Consider the following 25,700-nt stretch of genomic DNA (forward strand, 5'->3'; position numbering starts at 1 on the left):
AAAGTTCGATTCGGTGCTGGGTAAAATGTAAGGTGTTCTCCTAAGATCTTAGCTCAAGACACTGGAAATCTCATAAAATACCTGCTCTTGTAACATTTCTAACGATCTGGTCCCAAATTCCTGCAAGGCTGATTGCATCAATCCAGAACCAGGAAGCAGGTACCTTCCACTATGGGTCTGACCCACAAACCAACCCAAAATGAAAGGTTTGGGACCCTAGGATTGAAATCAAAAACATGTCCCTGCCACACACTATACCTTAAATTGGAAGCGTCTCAAATTAGAGGTTGCAGTTTTGTTCCACCTTTGTTCTCTCCTGTGATACCCTGCCACAGTTGTGGTCAGGAGAGATCCTGATCCCTATTGATATAACAGACGGGGCAGTTGGCAGTAATTCTCTACAAGAGCCTGGGATTCAGCAATGTCTTCCTGCCCCTGGTCTGAGTGGTCCAGATTTGCCAATTTTCAACGTCATGCTGCAGGGCCTGTTTGTTTCACCTCATGCACAAAGAGTTAGGAGGGTCTGAGGTACAGGGTGATGTGTGGGGGAAGAAAGTATTTCATTATGTACTGTTGCTTGGTAGGAGGAATAAGCTGCTTGAATTACATTTTGCCTTTGTAATAGTGAATAAATTGATAGGGTCCTCAGAGGATGTGTGGGTGTTTATTACTTCTAACGCAAAATATATAAATAATGGTTACTAAGATTATTTGAAACAAAGGGTCTTGGTTACATAGTTTTTCCCTCAGTTTATGAAGGTGATAAGGCATTAATTTGCTAATTTTCTTACACAGGGAAACCAGAACTACACAAAGTTGGAGTGATCATTTCCCCTGTCCTCCAATCTTTTTCATTATACTACATTTAGATTTACCAAGTCGTCTTTATTAGTTACTCCTGGGGGAATTCTGAGACAGAAAATTAAAAATTGTGCATATTTTAAAATTCTGCTTATTTTATTTGTCAAAATAACACACTACAACCACACCAGTTTCAATTATTTTGGTAATTTATTTCAAAATCTGTCAGCAACTATGCCTGTTACAATACAGACAATGAAAAATGATCAGGCACCCCCTTCCTCCATCCCAATGTGGCCCAGCACCCACTCTTCCTTGTCCCCATGTGGCCCTGTGCCTCCACTCCCATTCAGCCCCTGCCCCAGTCTGTCCCCCTATATCCAGACCTGGCCCTACTGCCTTCAGGAAGGCAGCCTCTTCTCTTCCCTATCACAGCTGGGGATGGCCCCAAAGCAGCTGCTCTGGTCTAGTGCCACAGTGGCCCCTGGTGGGCAAAAGACATAACTGCAGCAACTTTGATAAGTTATTTTCTGCAGGAAAAAAATTATACATTTAAGAAAACTTTGGCATAGAAAAATACAAGCTACTTTCGTGCATTAAAGTGCTTCCCAATATGCATGATACAGGTTTGAGTTAATGATTGTTTGGAAAATATATGTGGATGAAGAAGGGAGAGTTATACCTGTCCTGGATCTTCTGCCTAGAATACCAGCACAAGGTAATATGCCTGTTGTATATTTTAAAGGTGTTTTCCCTATTTCTGACTTTAAATAGTTTGTGTCCTGGTATTTATGGACTCTGGGCTCACAATACAGAGCATGTTACACACAGTATGTCATACTTTACTTTGCTCTGACTTGTGATGTGTGGCAGATCTAGCAGAACCTATTTTGACTAGTATTTTGTAGGAAAGGCTGCAAAAATGAAAGCTGGCATTTTATTAGGAATGTTTTTGAAACTGACACACTGGTCTATCATCCCAATAGGCATAAACCTATGTCTACTAAGCGTTCCCTGTTAAAAAAATGTGCTTGGTGTGTAATAACGGTAATGCTTTTTGAAAGTCATGGCAGCTCAGGCCAAGAACAACTTTTGTTAGAGTCTGAACATTTCACAGCCTGACCCCTTCAAAAAAATTTTTTGTCAAAGCTCGTTGAAACAACATTTTTTTTTTTTTTTTTTTTTTTTGAGGGGGAAGGGTTCATCTAGCTTGCTGTGCTGCTTTAACTTCCAACAAATAACTGAAACTTAGAGCAAAACTAATTAAAAAGCTCAATTTCATCCCAAATTTCAGTTTAGTGGCATTCTGGTGTGTTGCAGGGCATGGTGGAAATGTCAGTCAAACAGAAGCACCCTGTTCTCCCTGCTACCTATTTTATATGCCACTGGAGTCTGTCTCATTGAAGACACATTCCAAAAACATTGATGGATCTGCTTTGTTTTTATAAATCTAACTGCCTTTGATTGTTAGGTATTTATTTACACAGTGACTCTAATATGTTTAGTACTTCCTCCTCTGCCTCTGTACATGCTTCCAAATTGACTGATCTTAAACAGATCCCCTCTTCTAAAGCAGGTAGAAGCTACCTGAAATCTGTTTGTGATGGCAGCACCTTTGGTAGGGGAAAGAGTTGTCCAGAAACCACAATACTACTTTGTCAGGCTCTGGAGGGGTCTCTAGGAAGCTTGAGGTTATGCTGAAGCTTCCACAGGCTATGTTTATTTTCATGTTTCATTAATGTATACAGATGTAGCCCCTTACTGCAAAGCAAGAAGTTCAGAATCCCTTGATTTTATCCTTTTCCTTGTAAGGGTATTAACCAGCTGATTTTTAGTTTACATTCCACTGCTGTTCTAAAGCTTGAGAATAACCAGGCTGTTTTTCTAAAGACAGAGACAAACAACTAGAGACATAATTATTCCAATCTTAATCTTTATGTGTACATTAGTCTAACAGAGAAATAAAGCAAAGGCTTCAAACCCCTAATTCAATCATTTGAATAAGGGGTTTGAAGCCTTTGCTTTATTTAAGTGTGCAACTTACTTTTTCCTCCTTAGCAGAGGTGTTTATGTACTGCTCTAAGTCTAGTCACATGAGCCCAGTACTGTCCTCTTAACTAGGTTTTATGCTCTGTATATTTGCTGTAGTTAGGACTTAATTGTATTTAATCTTTTCTTGCAGCCCTGCAGGATAAGAAAGCAGCTGTGGAAAATGGACCCCAGTGCTTCAGAAACATGCTCCTTTTGCTGGGGATTGAGGCCGCCATTGAAAGTCTGATCAAATCAGTTGGCATGGAGAAATGAATACTACTTACAAAACTTTAACTGGTAGAAATTTGGAAATTCTTTTAATTATGATATTGGAGTTATACAGTCTATAATTTTATTGAATATAAACATTAAGTTATTTTCCATTTAAAAACCATACCCATAAACATGCTATCTGTACAATTATGGCACGTTATATATAAATTGTCATGACATGAAAAATAAATACAGCAATTTAAATACAAAAATGCCAAATAAAATAATTAGAGTGAATTTCATTATAAATTTAACTTTCTGAATTAATGTACCAGAGTGGTTCTTCTGTCCTTAACATTTTCTAGAACGGGTTACAGGAACATATGCTGTCAAATTCAAGTCAATAAAAAGTGGAAGTTTCACTTCACAGCTCTATACAAAAAGTACAGTGATTTTAAAATAGAGAGAACAGTGACACTGAAAGAATAAAGTTGTATTTAAATATTCCTGCTACTCAATTAAGCTAGAATTACAGAAATTAATGACCAATACAGCCAAATTTAAGTTTGTGAAGAATAGTCAGGTGGTTAGAAATCAATTTTGTGAATGCTAGTGAAACAGTACAGCTGCTGCTGCTTCTATAATGTGGATGGAGAACAGACACTACTACTTTCACCAAGTGTTACACATTAATTACTGTTTAACATGGTTTGGTTTCAAAGCACTGAAAGCTTGCATCATCTTTGAGATAGGTTACTGCTGGCAGACAATAGTCGAGGAATATTGTCAACTTGATACTTTACACATTGCATTCCATGAACAAATATGAAGCAGTTTCAAGACAATTCTTGCAACCTCATTAGGGCTCTGTCAGATATTTTAGAATTAGCTCACTTGTAAATGTCTAGCATTTCTCAAAGGGGAAACCATAATACATTTTTAGGGGAAGGAAAACAGTCAATTTTGCACTGGCTTTTAAAAGTACTGCAATAGCCAGGCATTTTCCATATACTTAAGTGACCACCTCATTTTACTTTTGGTGGCCTTTAAACATTGGAAAAGTGATGGCAGGCAAGCTCAAAATTAATCGCTAGTACCTTAAAAATGGTGTATTTTTCTGGGTTCAGGGGGCCAAAAAGGCTATAATTTATGTAAACGTAGAAGTCCCTTGCTAAGTAGTTTCAATGAAGAGTTCTTTTGCAAACTCAAGTGCATGATTCTGTAAGTATTCATACACAACTACAAGCTGGTGTACATTTTGATGGAGCAAGCAGTGTACACACATTTACATTCACACACAAACCAGGGTAAGGCTGGTAGATCTTGGATTAGACCTGCCTGGTTTAAAACAGTAGTAAGCTTGTCAGTCATTACCAGAAAATATCAATCATCTATTTTGTCACTCACAGTATCCCCTTCTGTTCTGGCAAGGAATAACTGAACTGAAGCACCAATGTGGGTGGCTTGATTCAGCCTTCCTACCCCTACAGGATGAGCATGCAGTTGAGCAACAGTAGGAGCTGTAGCTGACAGACTACAATTTCTTCTTATTCAGACATAGAAAAGGTTGTTTTGGGGATCTGCTGCTGAGCAGGCAGAACTAACTAATACTACTACATCCATTTCACTATTTTTGTGCAATCTTGATTCTTTGTGCCAGCAAGATTCCTCTTTAAATTACATATGGCAGCAAACTACAGTTAGATGCTTCCTGCATGTAAATGGAAACTTAACTATGGTGTACATACACCAAGAGTGGAAAATTACAGTATAAACCTGACCACAGTATGTTGGGTTTGTTTTTTTCTGTAGATAACTTCTTCATTTTGACTAAAAATGACCAGCCCCTTTGTGACTTTTCTTTTAATCCTCTGCTCAGAGGGTGGTATTATTACAACAATGCAGCTAGCCACACAGCAATAAATCAACAACTAGGTCAGATTGCTGTGGATATAACAAGTCTAATCTAAAGAGCAAACAACTGCACCCCAGAAAGGCACATTACTAACTGGTGGTAGGTTTAGCGGATCAGGGTAACATGGTTCACTTCTAAGTGTTAAGCAATACTGCTGTATAAATAAGTTTTCATTAGGAATATCACCACTCTGGGCCCGACTGTCAAACGGTCCATGGTTTCACAGAATTGTACATTGGGTCCTGCCAATGAACATGGTGCCATTTTTTATGAAAGCCAATACTCTGAAGAAGTTCAAATAAAATACAATGAAAGAAGGGTATTAGATTCAAGCTCCCAATATTAGTCTACTGTACTACTTTATAAGGAGAGGTAAGTCCTTGTTAAGACAACCTCCATATTTTGAAACTTATTACCAGTATATACCTACTGTATACAGATAGCAGCATTTCAAGATGGGCTTGAAGAACATCTCCTTGTACATTCTTAGGGTACGAGAACCCCAAAGAAATGTAAAGAAAGCTTTTAGACAGGCAAAAGAGAACCTGTAGTTCATTACACCACAATACCCACATTTCTGAATATATAGTTTCATCCCACTGTTTTTGATCTAGTTGAATCAGTTTCACTTTTAAACTTCACAAGAATCAGAGAATAGCACCTCATCCACACAGATCACCTCTCCAGCTTAGCAGAATGTGTTTAACTTGTTACCACACAAACTAAAGCCACTGCTAAAAGTTGGTACAAAGTTAACTGACACCTACCATCAGGGAAAAGTCACAACCTACAATTACAATGAACTTTACAAGATAAGCAAATACCATCTGTCAACCCTTTCCTCAAGAAAAATGTCATTGCAGTCACAGCCTGATTCAAGAGCAGCCTTTGCTAGCTGCTATTTAATGCACAAAAAAGTTGATTGGCATGTGATTTCAGTCCAAAATCATATGGACAAAAATTGAGTATACAATTCCTAAAGCTCAATTTGATTAGGAAAGAGCTAGTTCCTGATTCACTAATTTAGCAGGACTAGCCCTGTGTGGACCATAGGATGAAAGCCTGATATGTTCAACCAGGAAATAATTAAAAATCAAGGCTGCTTCCCTAGTAAAATTCCTAACCATTACCCCTCGTTCTGTGAATTTCTACTTACATTTATACAAATTGTTACAGAAAGCTTTTTCAGACTGATCACACCACTTTTGGAAACAGAGTCTGGAGTTCTCAGTTTCACTCTCTGCTTAAAATAGATTTGCATTAACATGCAAGCTCTACCTAGCCAGCACCAAAGAGCAATTATACAATACAGTAGTGTGTTTTGTTTTTTAACATTAAATTACATGGGCAGCAATTTATTTTGAATTAAGTTTAGTGCATTTTTAATGTGCTCAGTGCGGCTTAATTTTAAATTTGGTTTTATCAATGCAGCAGGTGTAGGGGGTTGGTTTGCTTTTATTTTAAAATACTGAGTGTTAAAATGCACAAGGTACAAGGCCATCCTGTAATTCTCATGTTAATGATCAGGCTTTCTGCATTAGTGCAATGTATCTGGAAATTCTTAACTGCACTGAAGAATAAATGAGAATTAATCGAGAATGTTTCATTCGGTGCTTCACATAGTAGTCATTCAATTTTAAGAACATGGACTTGATCTGTCATGTTGTTGCAGGGTATGGCACACATCTGTTCTGTCATATTGAATACATTCCTTCAGATTAAATTTATATATTGGAAAGTGGGTTTTTTTTTTTAGTACTATGCCATGTCTTTGAAAGACATACCCATTAAAATATATTTCTTAAAGCAAAAGAATTCACAGCTGAAAAATGCACTGAACATAATAGAAAATCAATGTAACTACATTTCATTAACCCTTCACTTTCAACCATAACCTTAAGGAAACAGTTACACTTTATGGAGAACTAATGTGCAGTCTTCATTCTCCTTGAACAGATTTGTCATCACTGGATCATCTTTGGCCTGTACATTCTTCAAATAATAGTTTACTATCTTGCCATCAAGTTTGTACTGATGTGGAATGCTTTCATATGGCTTAAGATCTAGGTCCAGGACAGAAACGGAAAAGGTGAATCTGGATCTGGATGCCAGAACCACAGGCCTTTGAGCAGAGCTGAAAAAGAAGACCAATGGAATCTTGCAAGACAATTTATTTAAAGCAAACAGACACCTTATATTCTTAGTGGAAATTCAAAGCCCAGTGCCTATCTAAGGCTCTATCACAAATAACTCTGTTTTACATGTAAAGATCACATGCAGTACATTGCCAGCGTCTCCATATTTATTAGGCATTGTAAACCAGAAAAATGGGACTTCAGATGATGTAGCTTTTAAAAGCAGCCATGGTTCATTCTTAATTCAGGTATAGTTTTTCCAGTCCAAAATTATGTGGGAACAGGAATGAATAAGCCATTTCTTTACACATGCCAATCCTTTTCCTGTTAGTTTCCATACCTATCTAAACCAAACCTCCCTAAATTGCTCTACCACTGCTAAATGAATTAATCTCAACTGGCGGTTTTGGCAGTAAGAGCTACTTGTATAAATGAAAAGTGTGTCAGAAGTACTGCACAGAGCTTCTACAGCTAGAAACAACCATCACCTGCACAGACACAACGTAGTGTTAGGTAGTGTTAATGCCACTTCACAAATGTCCTTTTTATATACTAAACTGAAGTAATAGCCTCTTCTTCCTCTGTATGAAACTTACTTTGTTCAGTTTATTGTCCTGGCCTGAATTAATAAAATTGCCTTCTGCCTATCAGAACTAGCATTCAGGTGTTATGAACACATCTTAAAACAATGATATTAGAAAATAACTCCCTGAAGTGACCTACAAAATCTAAGTAAAAGGTTTGGATGGGAGAATTTTCTATCTTATTTTCTCAACAATTAAACGAGTATTATAGGTTAGAGAATAGAGATTACCTTCTTCAGAGCTGATCCTCAAAAACAGCACAAATCCACACGGAAAATTAGTTTCTGACTTCACTGAGGAGATGACTAGGGTTGTGTTGACAAAAAAGTCAACATGGACACTAGGTTACTAAAGCTGTGTGGTTGCAACAAAAGTTGCACCTCTTGATGAATGACCAGTTTTGACAGAATGAGAGCAAGATACTTAACTCTTCAGGTCAGTCACTTAAAAGGGTTAAGTTGGCTCTATCTATTTTCAAAAGCAGCTTTCCTCCATACCTCAAATCAGAGGATGAACACAGCCACTACCAAGTATGTCTTCCATCCAAAGTCTATCACTCTAATGATAAGACATTGAATAAATCCTAATATCCAGAAAGGAATCAAAAGATATGCAATGATAAAGAATGAGAACGTAACTCTTGCCATGGTGACTGAGGTAATTCATTTTGGTTTATCCTTAAAGGCACATCATTAACATTAGGACTTTGAAACAGATTTCAGCCTCCAAATTAAGAGTGCGTTATAGGACAGTTAGCTCAAATTATAACTGGAGAGTTGCCCACATTAAAATCTCTAGCTAGAGTTAGGCAGCCTGTCAGAGAAGGTAGGTTGAAGGTGATACTTGAGCTAGTAATGCAGTGGGAATGCAACAGTTCACCTGCAGTAACTCAAGCTAACTGTTGCAGTGAATACAAGCCCTAAGTAGTTTCAGTGTTAAAAAAAGTTGAGCCTCCTATTCTAAATATTTTAATCAGAACTTCATGATTAGTACTCCCACTGTCAACATAGGCAACCCAACAGTGAAACACCCTAAAGATTATGGGACTCAAATCAACTATAGAAAGCTTTTTTTCCTTGGCTGTCTGAACTGTCTTTCAGAATCCCTTACCATTCATCCTGTAGACAAGGTGAAAGGGAAATCATGATGGAGCAGTCCTTAGCTGTCATTGCTACTCTGTACTGCTGAACCTACACACAAGGTAAAAACAGGATAGGTTATCTCCATAATAAGAGCACTTGTACAAGTATTTCTGGACTCAGTCACAGATGCAAAGCCAAAGTACATTATCTAAGCATGCACAATGAAAATGTAAAGTAATCATCACTTCAGGTGTTGAGGAGATTATACCGATGTCATCACAGACTTTATGCATTCACTAACATTTTTCCTGTGTCACATGTTACAAATGGTTAACTCTTCACACAGACTGCTTTGCATGAATACATATTTATACTATATACTAGGTCAACTAATATGAAATAGCTATTCATTTAAATGTACCATGTGATTTAGAAAGGAGTAAGGAATTTGTGAATAATTAGCGCCTTTGTTTAGTTAAAAAGTGGTAGTATGAGCTCATTTTCAAAGGGGATGAGCACTTCAATGGGAATTTTAACTGTTCAGCATCTGCCTGGATTTTCTCTCTCATTGATTGTTACAGCATACACAAACTTGGAAGGATTAGATTATCAGTAGTCATTTTCACTGTAAACACACATACCGATGAAAAACAGTTTCATTGACAATAACTGAAATTTACAGATAAGTAAAGGAAGAAAAATGCTGCTTGAATTAAGGTTATTTATTTACTTGCTGTTGACAATTTGTTTTAATGCTTATAAATCTAACTTTCTGAAGGGCGTTTTCTGTCATTAAGTGTCTAACCTCCCCAAAATTTCCCACAACTGTGAAAGTCTAAATAGTTAAAAATGCTTTAAAAAAATCAATTATCCATCAAAATTATAAAAAAATAGAAATCAGATTCTGCCAAGCTTAATTATATATGACATACTTTATGGAAGCTGACAGAATAAAGTAAGCTTTAGCACCCACGCTGAAGAAAGGTACCTTTGTAAATGCAAATGCTTCTGTTCCATCATCTTCAGTTGAAAGATCTAGAAGTTTCTCATAAAATGCTTCATTGTAAGGTCCATCTATCTGTGATGTACTTCTAATAAATACAAAAAATAGGAAGAAGTTTTACTGATCCAGTTCTAATCTTTACTGACCCAAACCTTTCAAAAAGGTGTTTTCATCAGGTGAGGGTAAACCTTTAGTAAACGTAAAACAGCATTATAATGGGGAAGAATTGTAATGTTGTAAACATGGAGAAACAGCAGATCTTCCCACACAGTTTGCAGGGGCTCCGAGCAATGGCATTTTTACTAGAAGACGACTTGTTACATCAAATACTTCAATTCCTAAGAAACTGAAGCCACAAGTGTATGAGTTGGCTAATATGTGGTAACAAGCTGGGAACAAGTTTTTAGTTTAGTGCTAATGCACAGCAGATAGAAAGGATATATACAGGTAAAGCGACAAATGGAATGCTTAATCTACGTGCACTGCAGAAAATATGTAAAACTGAATTTATGTTGCCTGACTTTTTAAGAAAGCCAAAGTATAGTGTTATATTGCCAACTATTTATTAGCAGGACTCAATATTACAGTTGCTCACCGTACATGTAATATTTCAGTTATAAATCAAAACGTTGATTTCCACATATCAGAAGCTGCTCAGAGAATAAACAGTACCTTTTGCAAATGAAGCTCTATTACCCTCTTGTGGTTAGTGTCTAAATTACACAAGGAAGTTACATTTTAAGGAATACAAAGGACAATACAAAATGAAAGAGGGCCTTGCCTTAGAGTGATCATTTACTACAAAAACAAACTGGACTTGGTTTTCCATCTGAAGTTAGTCCAGTTTAACTCTCAGTGCTTAGTATTTCCCCAACAACAGATACCGGAAGGCATTTATTGCAGTTGTTCAATACAAGCTGCTACATAGGTCACCATTTTAGATGGCAATCTGGTAAACTCACAGAACTACTGATCTTCGATTTCTACAGCCTAAACTAACATAGTATTTCATCACTTTCTCTGTTTCAGAGAGGGTCTTACTAGAATAATTTCACATCAGAGCTATACTCCATAAACTTCCTCATCTATTTTACTGCAAGTAGCAATGATGCAAACACAGAAGATTCTCACTTATAAAAGCACCACACTGAGCAACTGAATAGTTAATTACATATTAGAAAAAAGAAAAGGAGTACTTGTGGCACCTTAGAGACTAACCAATTTATTAGAGCATAAGCTTTCGTGAGCTACAGCTCACTTCATCAGATGCATCTGATGAAGTGAGCTGTAGCTCACGAAAGCTTATGCTCAAATAAATTGGTTAGTCTCTAAAGTGCCACAAGTACTCCTTTTCTTTTTACGGATACAGACTAACACGGCTGCTACTCTGAAGCCTGTCATTATATATTAGAATTTCACATCGTTATGAGCACATCTTTATGTACCTCCTGCAAACTGGACGGGAACAGGGGAATTAAGAATTTACTTGGTTATTTTACTTCTTCACTGGTTACCAACATGTAATGGACCATTGCTCTTCCACTAACTAGACTGATGGGCAGCAGAACCTATCACTATCTATAGGGACTTTTACATGTTCTGTCTGGGTCCTTGTTTTCTTCTCTTTCCACTAATTGATCACTTCTGTGGCTAAGCTGTGTAAACATGATGTATTCTGGTCTTCTAGCACATTACCCATATTGACAGGAAAACATAAAACTCAGCCTTAAATTAACAGAAGTAATTTGTCTGTAATATCTGTCCTCTTGGACAGTTGCTATTACTACTGGAGTACAGAAACGGATAAGTCACACATTACCAGATATTTCTATTCCATCAGAAATCAATTTGTAACCAACATATCAATTTCTCACTCCCACAAGACTAAACAGAGAGAAACTGCCCATCAAGTAAGGGAGAGAACAGATGATAATAGGGGATCCACAACCTTAAAATAAGCCTTGGCACTTTCAAAGGAGGAGGAGTGATACTTGTTTCAGTATAATCTAGGCACAATTTGAGGAAATATTTTTCTATATCAGATTATAAACTGGGGACAAGTTTCAACAGTGACATAAGTGTGTTAGACATGAGATAAGAAATATTAGACACTCATGTCAACTATTGGCTGAACAATACCGAGGGACTCATTACTTCAAGGCTGCAAACTTGCTCACCTCGACAACCACTAGGAAGAATTTAACATAGGAATTGCCACACTGCATCAGATTCCACCTTGACAAGCATCCTGTATCTGACAGTGGCCAGCACCAGACACATCAGAGGAAGGTTTAAGAAAACCAATAGTATGCAGATGTGGAATAAACTAACTCCCATACACACATCCTAGTGGTCTCATCTTACAAACTAATAGTTAGAATTTGGCTTAAAATCTTAACGCACTATGTTTCAAATCCCTGCCAAAACTTTAAAATAACTACTTGGGATACTCTTATTCATTCATCAAATCCCACTTTGACATGCACTAAATTCTTGGTGCTAAGGTCATCCTGTGATGAATTCCACAACCTAATTTCACATCCTGTGAAAGAATAATTCCTTCTATCACATGATTTACTGCCAAAAAGGAGCTCAGGTAAACAAAGGGGAAGTGGGAGAGGTAATCAATTTTAATCATGTTTTGCATTTGTATTTTTTAGTTCTTTTGCTAAGAAAGGGGGGGGGGGGGGAGGTGATTCTCATTGGTTGGTAAGCATTAAAGCATGTTGATTTCCAACTAAATATAGCCTTTACATTAAATGTGCATTTCTTATTTACTACTCATGATTTTGTATCAATCAATTCAATTAAAAATGAACAAAAGCATTTTAAATTTTTGTATTAAATACCTTAAAGTGCTAGAGACAAGAAAAAAAATCAAAACATATTTTGCATTTAAAACCAGCTGATTTTTTAAACAAAAAGAAGCAGCATCTGTAGTTAGTGAACTGAACGGTTTCCGGTCACGATGTCCTTCAAGATTTTAGAACTCGTACATCTCATCTGTTCACACCTACTTTTTATTCATAGATTGGAAGAGAGAAAACAAGTTTTCCTGCTTTTACAATTTCCAATTTAGTAACTTTGAATGAACTAGTCACTAAACTGAACATGCTGAAGAAACTGAAAAAGAAGAAAATATTCTCTCTCCCCCTGTAGAAGAGGCTACTGCTGTTTAGCACTTCAACTAACCCTCACTCCAGTTGCTTAGCCAACGACTTCCAGCAGTTCACTGGTTTGACTTCTTTAAAACTTGGCAGCCAACACGTATTGCTCAATATTTTTTGTATTGAATTTAAATTATTTGAATAGATTACAATAATCTTAGACCTTAATATAGGTTCTTGATTTCAAATTTAATTTTAAATAGTTTTTAATAAATATGTATTTAATTTAAAAATTCATCTAAATAAAAAACTAATTTGTTTTTAAATCAAAAAACAACATCCACCTCGCCTTCATCTCTGGGGTTTCCCAAAACAAGTGGCCTTTAGGATTCCACTAGTAAGCAGCAGGAGCCAACTACCTTTCTGTGAACTTTCCCTCAGATTGGTCTCTTAGGAATTGTATCCTTACAACTCTGAATTGGGCTTTGGTTATCTTTCCTAGCAGAAATCTAGATGGAAATATATTCACATCAACCAGAAAACTGCCCCCAAATAAGATTGTGCGGAAGTTTATCTGCTGTGTTACATGAAAGATTAAATTAGAAGTTCCATATCTAGACACTAAAATGAAAAGCATGAAGATCAAGGCAACGTAATGGGTCTCTCCCAAAGATGATTCAGAAACAGCAGGATTTGAAACAGATTTTGTACAGTGCTGTATTGTGTCTACACACCTGGCCAGCCTGCAAAAATTAGGCTGTATCTTTTTGTATCAACAGCAGAGTGAGGCACAACAAAGTAATCTGTCCCATGGTATCAAGGAATCCACAAATCTGAAGGTGGCCATGTGGTTAGAACAAAGGTGGGCAAAACTACAGCCTGCGGGACCGTCCTGCCCAGCCCTAGCTCCCAGCCGGGGAGTCTAGCCCCCGGCCCCTCCCCCGCTATCCCCCCTCCCCCGCAGTCACACCACCATGTGGGCAGCGCAGCTTGTGCCCGCCCACCTCCTAGGCTTTCCAATAAGCCTGTCCTACTGCTCTGAGTGGCATGGTAAGGGGGTGGGGGTGGGGGTTGGGTAAGGGGCAGGAGGTCCTGGGGAACAGTCAGGGGACAGGGGGGGTTGGATGGTGCAGAGGTTCGGGGAGGGGGGCATTGGATAGGGGGTGAGGTCCTGGGGGGGCAGTTAGGGACGTGGGCTCGGTAGGGAGCGGTCAGGGGACAAGGAATGGGGGGCGGTAGATGGGTCGGGGGCCCTGGGGGTGGGCCTATCAGGGGTGTGGATAGGGGTCGGGGCAGTCGGGGGACAGGGAGCAGCGGGGGTTGGATAGGGGGTGGGGTCCCGGGAGGGGGCGGTCGGGGACAAGGAGCAGGGGGATTGGATGGGTCGGGGGTTTGAGGGGGGCAGTCAGGGGGCGGGAAGTGGGAGGGGGTGGATAGGGGGCAGGGGGCCAGGCTGTTTGTTATAGCCATGGTATAGTGAAAGATTATGAAAAACTTCAACCTCCTCACCCCTAGTAAGATGAAATCCATCTGCATTGTGACTTTGGAGTTACTTGAGAGAGAAGCAAAGGAACAATTCTGCTTCAATCCCAAGCCAGGGAGATGGGATTTCCAGCTTTTGAGGCAACAAAGCAAGTTTAATAGGCCCCCAAACAAGCTGCCCTTGGGAAGGTTCCTCTTCAGAGCTACGTAACCAGTAGTACTACACTACTCAGGAAGCAGAAGTTACAAGCATAGACCAGTGGAGAGACACCAAGACTTCCATATGCAAGGAACTGTTGAGCCTACACTCTACATAGGAAAAAAACAGTGCAAGAAGGCAGAGAGTACAGAGTAGAGACCCAAGCTCCTAAATATTGAGACAGTGGCTAATGATCCCATCACCATCTGAAGTGCTGTGTCCAGTTTTTTTGCCTCTCTTAGAAAGACAGCTGAGACCGAAAAGGTCCATTAAAATGGCATGGTGGGGCTTGCATAGAGGTGCATAAAGATCAAAATGAAAACTTTCAGCACCGCCTTAATTCCCAGTCCCATATCAGAATATGGGGATGAGTGGTGAAATTAAAGGGCAGTGTGATTAGAAAAAAACGAAGTGCTGTTATGTCAGATGTAAATACTAAGGCCGATGCTTTTTAAAAACAGAGCTGAACATTTTAATGGTCATTAACGTTCACAACTTTACAAGGCCAGACATAAAGCTAATACATTTCACTGTTATTTGTCAGCCTTCCCCTATGTATGGGTCACCTCCAGAGGCATAATGCTATACTGTGAACCAATGGTCTCATCCATTCCACCAAGTTTTATGATACCCTGAATTTGTATCGAAACCAGAAGACAAATCTCTACAGACAGAAACTTTCCAGAGTCTGCAGTGCAAATCATCACGTTACACCTTCCTGAGCACATTACAGAAGACAGCCTGGAAGTCTTACCTCTCCTCAGGAAACTCCTCTAAGTACTGTTCAACTCTATTGTACAAAGGATAAAGTCCCTCAATATCCAGCATGTCCAGCATCTGAGCCTGAAGGGTTTTATAGAGTAGACAGCCCCTTGGTAAGCCAGAGCTCTCCATTTTATTTTTACCTAGAAGAAAATGTATTTTCAAATTATGCAGGTTGAAAAAGAACAACTATTTTTACATAATAGACCCAACTATTCCCCAGCTTGATTAGCTGAAGGAAAAGCTACAGGCTGATTCTTAGGTTTAAAATAGTAAAATCGTAAGAGGTGGGCATTCAACATTTCACATTTTGAATGACTATATTATGTATAACACTAGAGTTTGACTGTGCAGTGAATCTTATGGGATGGAATCAGATTTTCTTTCTTTCATGACAAAACACTCAAAGGGGAAAAAAAAAGAAAAAACCGAAAAAAATCTCCCTCGCACATTTCCATGCTCGGTCTGACATTACTGGAAATATTCAAACCCACAAGGGGCAGTTCAGCCCCATCTTCCCTTTGTGCTTTTGAAAATATCCCCCAGATGAGTCAGACTGATTTACAAGGTAATCTATATCACATCAAGTCATGTAGCATTTCAGATCTTGAATAGCTATTATACATTGTAGAAAACTGTACTCTGACTTCAAGAAAACCAAACAAACCTGTTTTTTCAAAGAAATTCAACGCAGGAGATCAACTTAAAGAAAAATCTCAGTCAAAACAGTAATATGCGTATGTAATGCAGCATCTGAAATGTTAGGATCAAGCACACCCACTAAATGCCAATTACTGCTTAGAAATGGTTCCATGATCACATAGTGCTACAGTATAGGAGCTGTCCCCCAACCAGCGACAATGTCTCGAAGACCAACTGCACTTTTGCAAGACTAGAGTAGTGAGGATGTAATATGCTCTGCTCCACCCCTCAACTCCCAATCCTCATTTCCATTTCCCACACATACATACCCTTTTTCCTTTTAAATTCCTACCTCATGTGGAAAAAAACCAAAAAATAATCCAAACTAAATTAAGTTAAAATAGCAGCTAGCCTGCACCTCAAACTAAGGCAAGAAACTCTACAGTGTTTTTAAGACACAATACAGTAATCAGCTGGAGTACATATTTTCTCTTTCATTTTTCTCCATTACAGCTTTTACATGCTTGCACTGATGAGTGGAGTTTCATCATCAGTAGATGCAATACTAAAAAGTATTAATTCAAATTTAAATTCAGTCGAAATCAATTATCTAGAGTGAATGTAAAAGAATTTTAGAGCAGCGGCTTTTCAGCCCATTAACTTTCTTGTGTTTAAACAGGTAACAACGCTCCCACACTTGTTGCTTCAACTCTCATCCTAAGTAGCAAACAGTAAATAAAATGCAGTGATCTGAATCAGTGTATTATGTACCCTGGATTGTATTACGATATATTTAATTACTGTGAAATAAATCTTACCATTTCTTACCAGCTCCTTACTGAAAGCACTTGCTTCACAGTAGCTCCTTCCTAGTGAAATGGGAACTGTCTTCATGTTACCTGCCCTGCAGGCATCAGTACTACTAAGCAGAGTCATTGTTATTACATGGATTAATTCTTTAATAATCGTCCTTGTACAATGCGGTCCACTGACCATCCCATTTGCAGGAAAGAAGAATGGTTTTAAGTGACGAGCAAGTTCATTCCAGTCAGAGAGAGAGTCCTGATCATCTTTACAGCCATAAATTAGTTCACCATTCTGTAATTGAGCAAAGAAATACTTATGCATTTTGGAAAGCCCAAATATGAATATTTAATGATAAAGAACAGAAAACAAACTCATTAAGTATAAGATTTAACAGTTGAAGAGGCATGTTTCAGGGGATGCAAGCAGAGTCTGAATCATGTAACAAAGATGGCTACAATGTATGTTTCTCAGAAGAAATAATTAAAATCATTGAACAACTGCATCAGTTAGACATTTGTTTATCAGTCACAAATGCAATACTGCATGCTGGGGTAAGCTGTCTAATAGGTTCTTAGCTGCTAGCCAAGGCACAGCTGCTGAACAGACTCCAGAAGGAAAAGTGACTTGGCACATAAAGTTTAAGAGTAGGAAAGTTTAAAATTGTTCAAAATCGAAATATAAAATTGGTTTATAAGTTGCACAGAACACTCCTCCCAACCCCATAAGTTTAACCGTAAGCCACAAGACTTTTTTCATAGACGCTGACAAAAAAACAACACTATATTGACTTCAACAGACTTTGGATCAGGCCCAGAACAATTTAGGCAGAGTGGCACTGAAGAGTTTGTTTCCCCTCCATTACCACCACTTTTAAAAATCAAAATACCAACACTTCAACACAGCTGAAATAATTCAGTTGGAGTTATCTCTTACATTGGAGGGCTAATTTGTTTTATGTTGGAAATAGCTGAGACAGGGAGAGATCTTGTTTTCTAGAATTAACACATATGCATGTGATATCTCCATAGTCTACAGAGTAGTGTTCATGTTACTGCTATATGTTTTTGCTCATCAGTTGTGGGCAGTGAAGTAACATTTTACTTCCTCTAAGGAGAAGAAATGTCCTTATGCTCTTAAGTAAACAATGTACAACATATTCCACACAAGTTATGAAACTGTGCAAAAAATATACCCTTCAAGGAGCACTCAAAATTGCAACATTTTGAAAAACCCAAGTGTTTATGCAGCAGTTATAGTATTACTTGTGGATGCTGTAATACAGTCCCATCAGCCTCATTATGTCTTAAAGACTTTTCCAACAAAAATTAAGTGGGGTATTGATTTACTTTCCATAACTTCAAATCTACATACATCTTTCCATATTGCAATCAGAAAGTTGGAATAGGGAAAATCCTCAACTAGATATCTAGTGGGGTTTTGAATATTCAGACGTTAAGTTAAATGGACCCAATAATTTACAAGACAGTATAAAAAACGTGCAAGCAATTTCAGTCAATCTTACCTTAAATATTTTTAAATTGTTCTGTGCCTCCTGTAATAAGCTTGTCAAGGCAAAGTGCATTCTCTGTTTATTTCTAGAGAAAAATACATATGTACTATTTTAACAAACACACAGTTCTCATTATATTACCTTTACAGTAGCAAAAGGATAACCATATACATTCATCACCCACACTGAATATATTCCCTAAGCATATCATTACTCAAGATGAAGCCAGGGCAAAGAAAGATACCACTTAAGAGCAAACAAATCTGAGTAGTATCCAAGTTCTTTCAAGATCTCATGTTTTGCCATCTGGACCACATGCAATAATTAACAGCTACTGAGTTAAATTCTAGAGGTTTAAAAACAAAGATGCAGGAAAAGAACAAATACTGTTGCTATAAATCACAAAACATTTGTCAGCACTTGCTCTCCTTAATCTTAGACAAAATTCAGCCTAATTTAAGACAACTAGCTAGACAGACACACACAGTCAGCAAATCACTGGAATCAAAGTAAATATTTTCTTACCCTGAGAAGAGATCTAGGGGACAGTATTTGCTCAATCGCTTCCATTTTCCATTTGCTACCTGTTGAAAACACATATCACTATGAATGTTCACATGTGAATGCTCTCAGTTAATACAATAGCAGGTTTATGAAACACTCATTAGTTTTGTTTTAAGGAACCTCAGAATATTTAAAACTTGTGGACATACTATTTCTGGTCAGTAGAGGGCTACCTTCTCTTAATATTTAAACTCCACGGCAATTCAGTTAAATTCCATAACAGCATTAAAAGGGGGAATCTCACATATTAGGAGTAAGGCCCATTCTAGGCATAATCTCTAATATTTAAATAAGGTATTAGTACATGATGTACATATTAATGAGCAAGTGAATGATTTCAGTGTTTGCTGTTACACAATGTGGCTGAGGTAATATTTTTTATTGGAACATCTTCAGCTGGTCAGAGAGAGAAGCTTTCAAGCTAACACAGAGCTCTTCAGACATCCACAGACATTACATGACTTCCTGGACCATGTTTAATGAGAAGTACTTGAAACTTAATTTGACATGTCAGTTTACCAGACTGACAACTAAAACTGTGAAAGCTGAGCAAAGATTACTATTACCCTTGTTTGTTTCCAAATTCCCACATCTCCAGCTATATCAGAGGTAGGCAAACTACGGCCCGCAGGACCATCCTGCCCGGCCCTTGAGCTCCCAGCCAGGGAGGCTAGCCCCCGGCCCCTCCCCCGCAGCCTCAGCTCACCATGCTGCCAGCGCTCTGGGCGGCGGGGCTGCAAGCTCCTGCCAGACATGCTACTCTGAGCAGCATGGTAAGGGGGTGGGAAGTGCGGGGGGGGTGGGGGGGGAAGGGGTTGGATAAGGAGCAGGGGGTCCCAGGTGGCAGTCAGGGGATAGGGAGCGGTTGGATGGGACAGAGGTTTGGGAGGGGAGGGAGGGAGTGGTCAGTCAGGGGATGGGGTACGGGGGGGGAGTTGGATAGGCATGGGAGTCCCGGGGGGCCTGTCAGGGGGCGAGGGTGTGGATAGGGGTCAGGGCAATCAGGGGACAGGGAGCAGGAGGGGTCGGATAGGGGGTGGGGTCAGGGGGGCAGTTAGGGGCGGTCAGGGGATAAGGAGCAGGGGGGGTTGGATGGGTGGGGAGTTCTAAGCGGGGAGGTCAGGCGGTGGGAAGTGGGAGGGGGCAGATAGGGGGTGGGGGCCAGGCTGTTTGGGGAGGCACAGCCTTCCCTACTCGGGCCCCCATACAGTTTTGGAACCCTGATGTGGCTCTCAGGCCAAAATGTTTGCCCACATTCCCTCATGCTCACATCCAGCAACTCAGTGACATGTAAATACCTACCTCTTTAAACATCGCAAGGAAATAAGCAACACATGTATATGTTTCAACAGGAAAGAAGGATTTTAGTAGCATGTTTATAATAAAAGTAAGCGCACTGCCAGTAAGAGGAAAAGCAGGCTGACCATTTAAAGATTTACCTTTAGGTGCTGATGCATGCAATAACGACACACCTTGTGCTTTATCTCCTGCGATACATGACTAGAGAAAGGAATGAACCCACATTTCGGCTGCAAGAAACAAACATCTATTAAAATGTACTTTTTTTATAATATATATTCCTTTCCTACTCTCATATATCTAATCAAAGGACTTTAAAGAGATAGAGAGCAGGCAATATCTATTAACAAGGTTAATAGGTCATGCTCATTTTTCTTTCCCTATTATCTGAAAGCCCTTATTTTAAGAACACACAACAAAACCACATATTTATGATCTTGCAATAAGCCTGGAAGAGTTTTGTTGCATTCATACCTTAAAAAGGTCAGTAATATCATATCCCGTCTTCCAATTTTTGCTGGAGGACTGAAGAAGTCAAGTGAACCTCTCACCATTCTACTGAAGAGGGTTATTTGAATCTTTAGCAAAGATTTCCCACCCCACCCCCCCGCCCCCAGTGTTTGTATGCATGAGCTCACAATCTTTTAAAAACAACACTTATATTACTCAAATTCATGACATGGGGTAGGTTTGTACAGTGATTAAAAGTCTTCCCCTCTAAACTGCTCAGGTTTCAGTGTGTTGTCAGGTTATAACTCGTTATCGAGTCTTTCAGCAAAGGTAGTAAAACAAAATTTACCATGCAAAAGCAAGCAGGGGAAAGAATCATTCAAGCCTTTTTTCAAGCATAGTGAAAAAAACATTTTCTTCCTTTGCAAGTTACTTAACAGTATTTCATAAGGAAGCCAGGGTTTCCTTGAGCTTTTTGAGGTGCACAGTGCTGCACTGAACAATTACAAACCTTTATGCTACAAAGAAAATACAGTTACATGCACCTTTTATGAGGGGAAACAATATCATGCTTAAGAACAGAAGAACATAAGAGTGGCCATACTGGGTCAGACCAAAGGGCCATCTAGCCCAGTATCCTGTGTCCCGACAGTGGCCAATGCCAGGTTCCCCAGAGGAAATAAACAGACCAGGTAATCATCAAGTGATCCATCCCCTGAAAAGTACTAAATACCAAACTATAGCTTCTACTAATTTTTTAAAAACAAATGTGTCTCAAAAATGAGGCCCTGTTCTTTTGTAAGAACTACTTTCACATTTGTTTAAATACTTTACACTTGTGAAGCTAGCATTTTCAAAAGGCAAAGATTATTGCTCTACCTACTACCTGCACAATTTTTCAAACTAAATATATAGTTACCGTATACTTTTATTTTTAAAAGAATGCAGGAGCAATTATTTTTTTCCCCCATATTTAACAAATTCACCTTGATCTCCACACAAAGGATTGGCCGATGTTCCACAAAATGATAGGTCTGCAGCCTGGTGAGGTTAGGAAGGCACATAGCATAGCCACTAAGAGTGTCCAAGTCTTTATCACAGCGAGACTCTGGAAAAAGAAAAATAGAGAAAAGTAACAGTTTGTGTTCATGTTTATTTTACACTGCAGAAAAGGGAGACCATCAAGAAAGGTAAATGTAGGACACAACCATTGTTTACCACTGATTTTAAAGTAAAGACAAAGACACTGCACTAGCTGTCTTCCCAGTCTAACTCAAGGCATCATGGTATAAGTCACCTTGAATAAAGCCTCAGTTGGAAGTGGGTTAGGAAGAGACAGGGACTATTTTCTTAGGAGAGCATGTAAGCAGCTAGGCCTTATTTCAGTGTGGGATGGTAACTCAGATGCAATCCTACTCTTGCTCCTAGCATATGACCAAGTGAACGTATCACCAGCTTCAGTGCCCGGTCCCTTAGAGTTTGTATATACAAGAAAAGATGCACCAGTTTAACTGAATTTTTAGTTAAAATGGTGAAAAATCCTCATGTAGATGCACTTAAACTGGTTTAACTCTTGTTTAAATCACTTGAGCTTGCATTGAATTAAACTAAACCAACATAAGCGAGGATTATACCAGTTTAAGTCAGTCTACGTAGCAGGTTTTCACCAATTTATCTAGTATGATTTCAAATCAGTTTAGTTAAAGTGGGCAACTTTTCTAATGTAATCCAGGCCTCATGCTAGTAGAGCTCAGAGGTAGAGTGATGGGGGAAGAAAGGAAGAAATACAGAAGACAAAGAAAACTTATCCTCTCCCAGAATCACATCTGTCATTGACAAGTAGTACTGGGTCCAGAAAACCCTGCTTGGGCATTAGAAATGGCAGTACTGATTACGTAAGGCCAAATGAAATGACCAAAACTAAGAAAGAAATGGAGCACACCCCTTACTTGTAAAAGATGTTCTCTCCTGCTCACACCTGTCATTTCACTTGCCCCCCCCCCACCTTTTTTTTAAAATCAGTGGTGGAAGAGGGTTGGTCCCATTTTGATACAGTCAACACTTCAACAGACACTGTCTCACAAAGAACATCTCTCTCCAGAAGGACACAGATTTTTTTTCTTCTTCCAGATTTCAACAGTTTAGTGCAAAGGTTCTCAAACTGGAGGACGGACACCCCCCCTCCCCCCCCCCGGGTGAGCAAGGAACGTATTCTGGGAGGGCAAGACAAGCTTTAGGATTACCAATAAATAAATAAATAAATAAAAAGGAAACCACACCTTACAGAGCACATTTTACCAAGAGCAATGAATAATTGGCAAAGCCGATTCTTCCAGACACATCAGATCCTCGTATGGCACTGTGCATTTATCTCAATCCATTTGCTACGGCACGGTGTGCACATTTAATTGTAAGTATGGACCACAATCACAGTTTTGGTTTTGCTCTGATTTCAATGGATCATCGGCTCATTAGTGCAACAGAAAAAAACCTCAAAGTTACAACAAAGAAGCTGAAATGGATTCAAGTGAAGCACCGCTACTGCATATAGAACCATAGGACTGGAAGGGACCTGGAGAGGTCATCTAGTCCAGTCCCCTGCACTCATGGTAGGACTAAGTATTATCTAGATCATCCCTGACGGGTGTTTGTCTAACCTGCTCTTAAAAATCTCCAATGATGAAGATTCCACAACCTCCCTAGGCAATTTATTCCAGTGCTTAGCCACCCTGACAGTTAGGAAGTTTTTCCTAATGTCCAACCGAAACCTCCCTTGCTGCTATTTAAACCCATTGCTTCTTGTTCTATCCTCAGAGGTTAAGAACAACAATTCTTCTCCCTCCTCCTTGTAACAACCTTTTATGTACTTGAAAACTTATGTCCCCTCTCAGTCCTCTCTTTTCCAGACTAAACAAACCCAATTTTTAAAATCTTCCCTCATAGGTCATGTTTTCTAGCCCTTTAATCATTTTTGTTGCTCTTCTCTGGACTGTAATTCCCTGGGTTGTCCTTATTTCCCTTTTATAGATGGGCACTATATTTGTCATTTTCCAGCATTCTGGAATCTCTCATCTTCCATGACTTTTCAAAGATAATCCTAATGGCTCAGATGTCTCCCTCAGTCAGCTTCTTGAGTATTCTAGGATGCATTTCATCAGGCCCTGGTGACCTGAAGACATGTAACTTGTTTAAGTAATTTTTAGCTTGTTGTTTTCCTATTTTAGCCTCTGATCCTACCTCATTTTCACAGACATTCACTATGTTAGACGGCCAATCACCACCAACCTTCTTGGTGAAAACCGAAACAAAGATGTCATTAAGCACCTCTGCCATTTTCATATTTTCTGTTATTATTTTTCCCCCCTCGTTGAGTAACGGGTCTACCCTGTCCTTGGTCTTCCTCTTGCCTCTAATGTATCTGTAGAATGTTTTCTTGTTACCCTTTATGTCTGTAGCTAGTTTGATCTCGTTTTGAGACTTGGCCTTTCTAATTTTGTCCCCACATACTTGTGTTATTTGTTTATATTCATCCTTTGTAATTTGACCTAGTTTCCACTTTTTGTAGGACTCTTTTTGATTTTTAGATCATTGAAGTTCTCCTGGTTAAGCAAGGATGGTCTCTTGCCATACTTCCTATCTTTCCTACGCAGTGTTTATTAATTATCTCTTTGGTCCTCACCAAATGCAGTATCCCTACTAGTGTATAGCGATTAATAGAAATACAGGGCTTGAATAGCTGAATTTTCTTGAGCACTAGGCATCATTTCTAAATTTTCTCAATAGAAGGATATTCTCCCACACTTCTCTTAATTATTGAAGAATCTAACAGCATGACATATTGTAACAGAACAGTTACAGAAGTTAACAAGAAAGGACACTTTCGGAGGGAGCACTACTGAAGAAAGAGGGGACTAGACACTGATCCCAACATTCATAATAGAATACAACTGCACTCTTGGGAGCATCCAGCTTATTCAGTTTTATTCCTAAATCATCACAGATTACATGGAAACAAAAACCTAATCCTTCATAAATTGCCTAATATTATTATTTCCATGTAATCAGTATATTCATTCCTATCACCAACCTTTTCAAACACGGGCAGTGCTTCTAAAGTGAAGCCACGCACAATTGTTTTCCAAAACGAGAATGGTCACATCTTAATAAGCCACCACATAGTTTCTGTTTCAGAAACAGTCTCCAATCCCTGTTTGAAGGCTGTTCTGGGAGTCATGACACCAGGCCCAGAGCGTAGCTTGCTTACATAAAGTGTAATGGAATTTTAACTAATCACCTCTTCCCATCCCACCCCAGACACACATTCGTCAGTCCTTAGGACTCTGGTCCATTACGTCTCTCAGAGATGGATTCTTAGTGGAGAAGGGAAAACATTGCAGTTATGGGACAATTATTTAACTCTCGGACCTGCCTTTATACTGACAGCATATACTTTCTGGAAAAAGAAAAATGGAGAAAGAGGGAAATGAGAGAGAATTTTACCACACCAGAAGAGCTTCCTAAATTCAGAAAGTGAGGTTCAGTGTATAAACAGTAGTTAGTAGAAATGATGATTTCTTTGTTACATGTTTACATGAAATCCAGCTTCTTCCTCACTTGTCTCTGAGGGTATAGATAAGAAAATTGCTTTAGAGGGGTGATCAATAAATACTCAAGTCATGGGTACAAAAAAACCAAACAGGGCTGTTCCAAAGCCACTAAAATTATTACAGGGGCTGATGAAATGCTGATTCTTCCACCAAACCTAACTCCATGTTGAGTACTAAGTACACAATTGCCATGTAGTTCCTCAGGCTTTTTTATACTGGAAGGATAAATCGAAACTGGTCAGCTCAAAATTAAGTCACTATCAATGGGACATGCCCCATCATTGTACTGCCAATGTTTTGCAGTTTCACAGGATGTAGACCTAGTGGCAGCACTCAGACAGAGCAAAGGTATTTTACCACTTGTCTACTGAATTTTACTCCTGGGTAAATTCTGCACCACTGCACATGCGCAGAATGTACGTCCTCCGCAGATTTCTTTGCTTCCCCACAGAAAAATGACTTTCTGACAGGAAAGGAAAGGAAAGCCACAAGAGCGGTCATGCGACC

At 39.0% G+C, this 25,700-nt stretch overlaps 2 protein-coding genes across 9 annotated transcripts in view; one reads left to right on the forward strand and one right to left on the reverse strand.

Moving 5' to 3' along the window:
* The window catches only part of LOC102944498 (centromere protein P), a 316,300-nt gene extending 309,561 nt beyond the window's left edge, over window positions 1-6,739 (forward strand). For both annotated transcript variants that reach the window (XM_037903533.2, XM_037903534.2), the window contains exons 8-9: window positions 1,428-1,519; window positions 2,984-6,739. In XM_037903533.2, coding sequence (XP_037759461.1) covers window positions 1,428-1,519; window positions 2,984-3,105 — 214 coding nt within the window. In that variant the 3' untranslated portion in view covers window positions 3,106-6,739. The remainder of the gene's footprint in view (window positions 1-1,427; window positions 1,520-2,983) is intronic.
* The window catches only part of IPPK (inositol-pentakisphosphate 2-kinase), a 94,505-nt gene continuing 71,926 nt past the window's right edge, over window positions 3,122-25,700 (reverse strand). For all 7 annotated transcript variants that reach the window (XM_007055587.4, XM_027817955.3, XM_037903528.2 and 4 more), the window contains 9 exons: window positions 21,573-21,694; window positions 20,277-20,366; window positions 18,799-18,857; window positions 18,286-18,358; window positions 16,775-17,054; window positions 15,307-15,457; window positions 9,750-9,852; window positions 8,790-8,869; window positions 3,122-7,094 (listed from right to left, as the gene is read on the reverse strand). In XM_007055587.4, the coding sequence (XP_007055649.2) occupies window positions 6,869-7,094; window positions 8,790-8,869; window positions 9,750-9,852; window positions 15,307-15,457; window positions 16,775-17,054; window positions 18,286-18,358; window positions 18,799-18,857; window positions 20,277-20,366; window positions 21,573-21,694 (1,184 nt within the window). In that variant the 3' untranslated portion in view covers window positions 3,122-6,868. The remainder of the gene's footprint in view (window positions 7,095-8,789; window positions 8,870-9,749; window positions 9,853-15,306; window positions 15,458-16,774; window positions 17,055-18,285; window positions 18,359-18,798; window positions 18,858-20,276; window positions 20,367-21,572; window positions 21,695-25,700) is intronic.

Source organism: Chelonia mydas, chromosome 7, assembly GCF_015237465.2.
Source record: "Chelonia mydas isolate rCheMyd1 chromosome 7, rCheMyd1.pri.v2, whole genome shotgun sequence".
Taxonomy (NCBI): Eukaryota; Metazoa; Chordata; order Testudines; family Cheloniidae; genus Chelonia; species Chelonia mydas.